We start from the raw sequence: 9876 nt of genomic DNA, 5'->3' as shown, positions 1-9876 counted from the left end.
TCACTATAGAACAAATAGGAAAGCAAATTTCTGCTACCAACTTGGCCTCAGGCATGGTCCTGCCTCTCTGGCCTCATCTTAAAATAAGGAGATTGAGCTAGAAGCTGTTTGGGTCCCTGTTGGCTTTTACTGGTTATGATCTACTTATAAGGATGCATAGGGGTCTTTGTCTCCTCTCCATGACCCTCATCTGCTTTATCTTCAACTCCATGTCTTAGGTTCTGGTATTTGATATTTTACCTTTGTGTTTTTAGCCCCATGCAGCTTCTTGATATATCATCTTTTAAACTTTATTTTGAAGTAATTTTAAATTTACTGAAAAGTTGCAAAGACAGCATAGTGAGTTCCTGAATACCCTTAGGAACTCGTTTCTTGTAATAGTCACCTCTGCATGATCATGGTACATTTGTCAGAATAAAGAGATTAAATTGGTACATTCCTCTTAACTGAATGACAGACTGCATTTGGAATTCATTGCTTTTTCCTTTAATGTTCCAGGATCCAATGCAGGGTAACCACATGGCATTAAGTCATCATGTCTCTTCAGTCTCCTCTAGTCTGATGGCTTCTCAGGCCTTTGATTTATCAATTTCAAGCCGTTTCTCCAGACTGGTATGAGAGATGAGTGTTTTTGATCAGTTACACACTCCAGTTTCCCTTTCTCCATATTTTCCTTATATATATCTCACCTTTGGGTGTAATCCACATTCATTGTTTTTGTTACCTTTATGTAGGCTACGGCCATACCACCCTGAACGCGCCCGATCTCGTCTGTTACCTTTATATAAATATTGTTACCTGTTGGGTTGACTATCAATATTATACTTCCTCTTATACATAATTTTTGTCTTGTACTTGTTTTTATTATTTTTTTTAATTTTCCTTGATTTGACTAAATCTTCCCACACTCTGCAATAGTTCAGTTAAAGGCTTTCAATTTTATACATGATGGATCATGTCAAGCAGTTTATCAGTTTAGTTTTTTTCTTGGAACCCCCCACATCCCCCAGACTCACTCCAATCTGGATATGGTCGCACAGCTGTTGCCCCCACATCCCCCAGACTCACTCCAATCTGGATATGGTCGCACAGCTGTTGTCCTTCAGTTCATCCTCATTTGTCCAGAATCCGTGGATGTGTTTGATAACTTGAAGAGCCAATCAAAACTGTTTCTAAAATGATATTTAACAACCCCTTTGTTTAAATGTAACCGCCCTATGCTGCCTTGATACTCTCTTTTAGAATGCCAGACCTATGGGGCTCCTGGATGCTCAGTTGGTGGAGCACACACCTTTTGATCTCGGCGTTGTGAGTTCAAGCCCCATGCTGGGTGTGGAAATCACTTAAAAATAAAATCTTTAAAAAATACATAAATTACAAAAATAAAAATTGAGACCTCTAATAGATGAAGGTGGTTGCCAAACGTGAGATGTGGGCCTTGGGCAGAACTCTAAGGCGTTGCTTGCTCATCCCCTGAGAGATCACCATTTGTTTTCTAGCACAGTGATCAGCCCCCTTCAGTCACTACATTCAAAACTTTTCTGGTTGCATAAGACAGAATCCTAAATGAATTTTGGCAAAATTTTATTGGCTCAAAGAATAGCCAACAAGCCATCGAAGGATCATCAGAATCAAGGACCTAAAATCCATAATGACTCTCTAGGTATTTCATCTCTGTCCATCTAGCTCTCCCTTTCTCACAGACTACCTTTTCCACGAGGCTGGAAAAACGGTAGCCCATTGCCACTGATTCCCATATTTTCCGACCTTCCCCACAATGAGAAAACTGCCAGCCAGTCTGGTCTCAAGTTTGAAATCCCAGGCAAGGGCTCTCACTGGCTCACCTGAAGTCAGGTGGCCATTCTTGGACCAATCACCAGTGACCAGTAGTATAGAACAATTAGAAAACATGGTGGCTCTGAGAACCACCTGGTTGGGGCAGGTAAAGAATTCCCAGGAGAGGTGCTAAAAGCAAACACAAGGTGTCTTGACCGTGCTAAAGTTGAAAAACACCCAAGGATTTTACAGTAAAGATGCAACATGAGTCCACCAGAACAACACAGCTTTCAAAATCGTGTCTGGGTAAGTGTGTTGGAGTCCAACTAAGGGACTACTGACAGGTTGTTCCCAATGGTGGTGACTACAGTATTCACTACAGGTGAATTGGCAACATATGGCCCCTTATTCAGAAGGCTCGTCCATCTTTACAAAAGAGGACATAGAGCTCTATAAATAAACTTTAATATTCAAAGGACCTCACCTATTCTCAGGTGTCAGTGTGCATCAGAATCGAGTGGTAAAGCATGTACTTTCCCAGGCCTACTGCTCAGATTTTGATTCAGTGGTCTAAAATGGAATCAAGGAATCTACTTTTTTAAAATATATATATAATTTTAGAGAGAGTGGACATGAAAATAGGGTGAGGGGGTCAGAGGGAGAGAATCCTCTGAGGGAGAATCCCTCTGAGGGAGAGCCTGACATGGGGCTTGATCCCATGACCCTAGATCATTTCCTGATCTGAAATCAAGAGTTGGATGCTCAACCAACTGACCCATCCAGAATCTGCATTTTCATATGGCTCCCAGATGACGCTGATACAGGTGATCCATGGACCACCCTATGGAACCATACACAGGACCACTTATCTACACAATCATAAAAATAAAGCACATTGCCTGGCACATGGTTTGTGTCCAAGAAAGAGCCCGAGGGGCCACATTAACTGGTCCCATATCTGCATGATTCCTCTGATGCTTACTCAGTCCTCTGCTGTCTTGAATGTCCCCTAGTCGTGCCCCCCAATCTGCCTGGGGAAAGAGAATAAACAACAGCAGAAACAGTATCATTTTATAAGCACTTGGTTTTATTGCACAGAAGCAATTGAAAGTGAACTCCAGTGGAAAAGTGTGCCCTGGCATAGTTCAGTGGCCAGAGCACAGCCCCACCTGCTCCAGCTCTTCCAGGATGGAGAGCTCTGGGCAAGGGCTCGGCCACTCCTTTGGAAAACAGAAGGCATTCAGGAATAAGTTAAGACATCTCAAGCATTATGTGTTTCTAACTGCTCATTCATTATTGCGGTCACCTGTCAGTTGCACATACAGGAAATAAATGCACTTATTTGGAAAGGAGGGGGGTCAGTTTTTATACTCAAGTGTTTACACATGGCATTCGGCATATATCACATTCGGCTACATAAGCTATCATAACATAAATGTCCATCGCCTGGGGAGGGTTTGGGGTGTGGAGTTGGGGTCAGGAATACCCTCTCTGGCTAACATATTGCTAATAGAAATTTCTGTTTTGGTTAAGGAGGGCCCCATCATCTAAGCAGAGTTTCTTATATAAAGAAAAGGGAGAAAAAATGAAAATTTGTTATGTCAACCTTTGAGTTCCTAGACCCTCCTGAGTTTCTTTGGCTGTTCTGGATAGTCCTTTCTCCCTGACTTATTTCTCCCCCTTGGAGGCCTTCTCTTCTGTAGCCTTCTCTGGAGGCCTGCTGTCTTTCTGGTCTGTGCTAGAGGATTTCTCAGCCTTTTCTGTCTTGGCTTTGCCAGGTGTAGGGGCCTCCTTGCTGGGCTCCTCTTTGGGTTTCTCCTCAGGCTTCTTGGCCTCTGTGGTCTTCTCCTCCTTGACATCTTTTTTCTCAGGTGCTGCTGGTGTCTCTTCCTTCTTTGGCTTTTCTGTCTCCTCTGCTGCTTTGCTGGGTTCTTTGGCCTTGGCATCATCTGGCTCCTTCTTGGCCACCTCAGCCTTCTCTTTGGGCTTGGCCTCCTCCTTGACCTTGGCAGGAGCCTCCTTCTCTGGGGTCACTGCTTTTTTCTTATCTTCAGCCTCTTTCTTGGCTTCAACCTTGGATTCTTTGGGCTTCTCCACAGCAGGTTCCTTCTTCTCTTGGACCTCAGTCTTTGGAGTCTCCTTCTTGGGCACCTCATCTTTCTTGCTGTCCTTCTTCTCCTCAGGTTTTGGTGTGGCTGTGGCTTTCTCTTCCTCTACCTTCTTTGGGGGCTCTTTGACCTTTACTTCCCGGGGTTTCTCTTCCCCCTTCACGGGGGACTTTGCCTCTTCCTTCTTTGTGACCTCTTTCTCAGGAGCCTTGGTCTCCTCCTTCACAGGAGATTTTACCTTCTCTGGGGACTTGACCTCCTCCTTGACAGGGCTTTTTGCCTTTTCAGGAGATTTGATATCTGCAGGGGAACTTACTTCTTCCTTTGCTGGGGTCTTGGCTTCTGGAGACTTCACATCAAGAGTCTTAGCCTTCTCAGGGGACTTGGCCTTCTCTGGGGATTTGGCCTCTTCCTTCACTGGGGACTTGGCCTTCTCTGGGGACTTGGCCTTCTCAGGGGACTTGGCCTTCTCAGGGGACTTGGCTTCTTCCGTCACAGGGGACTTGGCCTTCTCTGGGGACTTGGCCTTCTCAGGGGACTTTGCCTCTTCCTTCACTGGGGACTTGGCCTTCTCAGGGGACTTGGCTTCTTCCTTCACTGGGGACTTGGCCTTCTCTGGGGACTTGGCTTTCTCAGGGGACTTGGCCTCTTCTTTCACTGGGGACTTGGCCTTCTCTGGGGATTTGACTTCTTCCTTCACAGGGGACTTGGCCTTCTCAGGGGACTTGGCCTCTTCCTTCACTGGGGACTTGGCCTTCTCAGGGGACTTGGCCTCTTCCTTCACTGGGGACTTGGCCTTCTCTGGGGACTTCACCTCAGTTGGTGATTTTGCTTCTTCTTTCATAGGGGATTTAGCTTTCTCGGGAGATTTCACCTCAGCTGGAGACTTGGTCTCTTCCTTCACAGGGGACTTGGCCTCAGCTGGTGATTTTGCTTCTTCTTTCATGGGAGACTTAGCCTTTTCTGGTGACTTAGCCTCTTCCTTCACTGGGGACTTGGCCTCGGCTGGGGACTTAGCTTCTTCCTTCACCGGGGACTTGGCTCCAACTGGTGACTTGGCCTCTTCCTTCTCTGGAGATGCAGCCTCTTCTGCTGAGGGAGATTTTGTTTCTTCTTCTCCTCCTGCTTCCTCTTCCTCGCCCTTCTCCTCTTTGGCCTCTTTCTCTTCTTCTTCAGTCACTTCTTCAGTCACTTGGATTTCCTCTGTCTGTTCTTCCAAAATCACAGTTTCCTTCTCTGACTTTTCTACCACCTTGATCTTCTCTTCACTTTTGACCTTTATGTGAGTGGACGTAGAGGGGATTTTGGGGAGTGCTTCTGGAAGGGAGAAAGGACTGGGGCCAAAGCCAATCCGACACTCTTCACCCTCCAGGAGTTTTCTGCAGAATGGATAATGGAACACATTATTATTATTGACTCAGATTGGTGAATTGGGGGTCTTCTTGAGTTACTCTGAAGGCCCATAAAATCCAATGGTATGGACTTTGTGGAGGAAGGAATGTGAGTAGTGGGCACATTGAGATCAGAGAAAGTCATTTAGCAAATCACCCTAGGAACTACCCAGAATCTGCATCCCAATGGCACTGCTCTTATTTTATGCAGCTAAGGCCCCAACTTACAAAACAACCTCCCACAACACACACACACACACACACAAAATGGTCCTCAAGAGAGAGCATGTGCATTAAGAAAAATTACATTAGTTGTCCCTCAACTAAAACATTCAAGAGGAAGGGGGGAGCCTGAGCAAACAATTCCACATTTATAAGGTTAGGATTAAGAGGTCTCAGAATATTACCAATGGAATTTCAAGGGTCTCTTTTCGCCTTACATTCTCATCCTTTGAATTTTAGGAATAGGGAGGGGGCAGCAGTTTCTACTCTTTCCTACTCAGTAGATATGTGACCTTAGCCAAGCCACTCAAACTCTTTAAGCCTCAAATTTCTTCATTGGCAAAAAGAAGGTCATTAAGAGTTCCTACTTCAGACGGTTGTTTCAATGAGATAATGAATAAAAAGGACCTGGCAGTACCTGTCTCACAGTAGGTGGAGGGGTTACTCCTAGAGACCAGTGCTTTGCAAATTTAATAGCATTCCCCAGTGATCTAGTTAAAATGCAGATTCTGATTCAGTAGGTCTGGGGTGGGGCCTGAGAGTATGACTTTCTAGCATGCTTGTGGAAGATGCCAATTGTGCTGATTCATGAACCACACTCTGAGCACCAACATTACAGACTAGACCCAAGAGGTGGGAAGTAATGGGCCAGCCAGCAACCAGGACAGGTCATCATGGCAAGAGATTGCCAATTTGGGATGTCTTTGGCCTTCTCCTGGCTACCATTTACTGAGGGCTTGCTCTGTGGCAATCCAGTGGTTCCCAGATCTGCTCAGAAATTGGATTAGCATCTCCTCCCAACAACCCAACGGAACTACTGTTATTATCATTCCCATTTTATTTCCCCAGGAAACCAAAGCTCAGGGAGCTAAAAAATACCAAGAGAGTTGTAAAGGCCCGTGACAATGGAAGTATCTCCTTTCTCTCAAAAGCAGGCCTCTAGTCAGCTGCATTTGGGGAGGGGTAAGGAACATTAATCCTCAAAGTCACTGTCAGAATGAAAATAAACCACTCCCAAGACTTCTGTCTCTCAGAAATTAGGATCCTGGTTTCTAGGACCAGAGGAAGGGAGAAAAGGGCAGTGGGGAGTTATTTGTTATTGAGCATAGGGTTTCAGTTTGGGAAGATGAAAAAAGTTCTAGAGATAGATGGTGGTGATGGTTGCACAACAATGTAAGTGTACTTAACACCAATGAACTATATACTTAAAAATGGCAAAATAGCAAATTTTAGGTTATATGCATTTTACCAGAACATTTTTTTTTGATCTCTAAGACAGGCACCTTGCTGGGAACTTGAAACTCAGTGCTTCACTTATCAGAATGCAAGGGCTCCCGACCATCCCAAAGGCCCCTGGACCACCTCACCTGTAAGCGGCAATCTCAATATCCAGAGCCATCTTGACATTGAGCAGGTCCTGGTACTCTCGGAGCTGGGCTGCCATCTCCCACTTGGTGTTCCTCAGCTCGGTGTCCAGCTGCTGGATGGCTTCCTGGGGAGGAGAGGTCACACACGCATGTCACGCACCAGCCAGCACTGGCCTTCAGCACCAGAGAGGCTGGGGCAGACTCTGCAAACCCAAAGCAGCTCAATTTAGCCACACTCACTGGGGCCATGCTGTCAAAGCTGTGGTACCCTCATTCATGGACATGGAAACCAGCTAGAGCAAAACTCCTGCTGGGCATGTATACAACCTCAACCTGGGAGTGGTCTGGAATGAAACACTCCAGGGATGATGGGTGACGTTTTACAGATCTCTTAAGCTTAGAACATGCTCAGCAGGAACACAGCCTTGTCTGCTTTGGCTCCCAATGCTCCCAAGAACCTGCCAGATAGTAAGGGCTGAGGCAGACGCGTGGCTGATGACAAGCAACACACAGAAGCACGTTAAATACCAGTGGAAACTTCTCCCCTGTCCCCAGACTCACTTAGCCACTGCTTAAAATGAAACATTATGGCTGATTTTTATTGCCTCCTTTCTGCTTTCTCCGTTTTCTAATTTATCCACAATTGCCTACTACTTGCATAATACATTCTTTCAAAGTATCTTTAATGCAAGGAATCTGCCAAAGCCTTCCCCAGGCTACCCTCACTCCCAGACACTGGTTATTGTTTACCAAATGCCCACTGTGACTAAGACCTTGCTGAGCAGGCTCACACGTATCTTCATGAAAAGTTTGCCCATCTCTTTAACCTACACTTTGCTCTGTAAAGCGAGCATTTTTTTTTTCATTGCATTGAAGGAATTCAGATTCAGAGAGGCATATAACTTTCCTGGGGCCACTCAGCTAGAAAGACATACTGGTACCCCTTGTATGTCTGACTGACTCCAAGGCCGATGGTCTTCAACACCAAAACCCCACTGAGGGGCGCCTGGGTGGCTCAGTCCGTTAAGCTTCCGGCTTTGGCTCAGGTCATGATCTCACGGTTCATGGGTTCAAGCCCCATGTCGGGCTCTGTGCTAACTACTAGCTCAGAGCCTGGAGCCTGCTTCCGATTCTGTGTCTCCCTCTTTCTCTGACCCTCTCCTGATGGCACTGTCTCTCTCTGTCTCTCAAAAATAAATTTTAAAAAGCATTAAAAAAAAAACCCACTGAGACAGGGGCAGTGACTTGTCCAGGATAACCCAACCAGGTAGGGTAGTCTGGTTCTCTGCCCCATCCCTGCCCACCTGGTAGGATGCGATGTCGGCCTGATGACGGTCCTCCAGCTCAGAGCGTTGCCTCTCTAGTGACTCCTTAGTACCTTTGAGCGCCTCTAGCTCTGTGGTCCTGGCCTGCAGCTGGCGCCGATACTCAGTTATCTCCTCCTGTGCTGAGCGCATGGCATCTGTGTTCACCTTGGCTGCCTCTGATAGTCGGTCCAGCCTCACTGGGGGAGAAGGGGACAGGGCACAGAGTTAGACACATCTGGATTTGGATTCTACTGCCCAGATCCAAATGGTGACATGCATGGGTTGAGGACCTACTGAGTGCCTGGTGCCATCTTGGATTCTTAATCCACCCTATCCTTTGTGATAGGCAAATTACTACTATCCAAGGTCACCTAGCTAGTAAGCAGTAGAGCTAGGTTTCAAATCTAGTGTCTATCTGGTTCCAAAGATTAGATTGTCTCCCCCAATTCAGGATCTGAAAACCCACAGGGCAGAAGAAGAAGCCCCCATTTCTGGTCCTAATACCCAGTTCAGCTTCCCAGCAAAGACTGGCAGTACTAGTGTTCAGATGTGAAACTTGCCGACCAGGGCTTAACTCTGAGCATGTGGCTGAACAAATTAATGAGATTGTGACCTTTGGAGGTATGAAGGTGCTATGAGCCACTGTGTAGCCATAGCCCCTTCCTTGCAGGTTTTGGCTCTGTAGAACCCAAGGTCACTGCAGTGCCTGGGGCCCACATCTCAGCTCCTTTGTCCCTTCCCCCACCTGGCTGCACATTCTCTAGCACAGGAGTCCCTGTGCCAATGACAGCCACACCCTGGCCCCTGTGAACAATGGGCTGCAGGTTCCCAGACGTTCTCCCAGGATCAGTGGAGGTCTGGAGACTAATCTACATCTCCTGAAAGTGAATATCCTGAGGTGGGGCCGGGAGAAGGGAAACCAGATGGATGGGCCAGAAGTCCTGGGATGGTTTGTCTGTGTGAAGGGCAAAGCTCGAGAGAGAGCAGAGAGGTTTGCTCTGGGAGGAGTCTTGCTGCAGAGATGGGGGAGGGGAAGGTTCTGCCACTGCAAAGGAGAGGAAAAGTAATGGGAAAAACCATATATCTAAGTCCTAGCTTTCCTTGCTAGTGTTGGCAAAGACTTAGAAACCATTAAGGTGGGTGAGGATTCTTATCCATTGTGGATCACAGACCAGTTTGAAAACCGCTGGAGCCTATACACCCTTTCCCAAAAAAAATGCCAAAGTTGTACAGAAAGTTTCAGGAAGGATCATGTAGCTCCCCTGAGTAAGAGGCTCAGCTGGTCAACCAGCTCCCCTTTTAACCCCCAAAGAAATGAAAACCAGAGAAGGCAAGTGTTGGTCAAGGTCGCCCAGCAGGTGCTGGGCACAGCTTCAGAGCTGCTGCAGCTGCAATCTAGCTGACTCAGAACAGTATGGAGTTGAGAGAAGGGGGCGGACCCCCAGCTTTTCAAGGGGAGAGGGGACATTAAAGAGCCACCTCGGCCTCACACACCCATTGGTTGAAGTGAAGATCTCTCAGTGAGGAGGGCCCTGATAGGAGAATGGGGTCCCCTGCATAGTGCAGGCAAGGGGGATGGGCAGTGTTGGGCAGGGAAGGCGTGCTACTTTGAAAGGCAAAGAGTCCCCTGTGCCTGGGACTAGAAGCTGGCACCGCTTTGGAACTGTGTTAAGAACCTGGCGGAAAGGGGCTCAGAGTGGGTTTA

The 9876-nt window shown here is 46.9% G+C and overlaps 1 protein-coding gene across 3 annotated transcripts in view; it reads right to left on the bottom strand.

The window, feature by feature from the left end:
• Window positions 1-2842: 2842 nt before the first annotated feature.
• Window positions 2843-9876, bottom strand: part of NEFH (neurofilament heavy) — an 8189-nt gene continuing 1155 nt past the window's right edge. Inside the window, exons 2-5 of one of the 3 annotated variants that reach the window (XM_029922835.1) lie at window positions 8169-8368; window positions 6865-6989; window positions 4429-5263; window positions 2843-4332 (exon numbers count right to left, since the gene is read on the bottom strand). In XM_029922835.1, the coding sequence (XP_029778695.1) occupies window positions 3445-4332; window positions 4429-5263; window positions 6865-6989; window positions 8169-8368 (2048 nt within the window). In that variant the 3' untranslated portion in view covers window positions 2843-3444. Of the gene's footprint in view, window positions 5264-6864; window positions 6990-8168; window positions 8369-9876 lie in introns of all 3 variants that reach the window. The other 2 variants (XM_029922834.1, XM_029922833.1) reach the window with 2 other exon arrangements.

This window comes from Suricata suricatta, chromosome 14 (assembly GCF_006229205.1).
Source record: "Suricata suricatta isolate VVHF042 chromosome 14, meerkat_22Aug2017_6uvM2_HiC, whole genome shotgun sequence".
Classification (NCBI taxonomy): domain Eukaryota; kingdom Metazoa; phylum Chordata; class Mammalia; order Carnivora; family Herpestidae; genus Suricata; species Suricata suricatta.
Note: the sequence above shows the minus strand (reverse complement) of the source record. Positions and strands in the feature narration are given on the sequence as shown.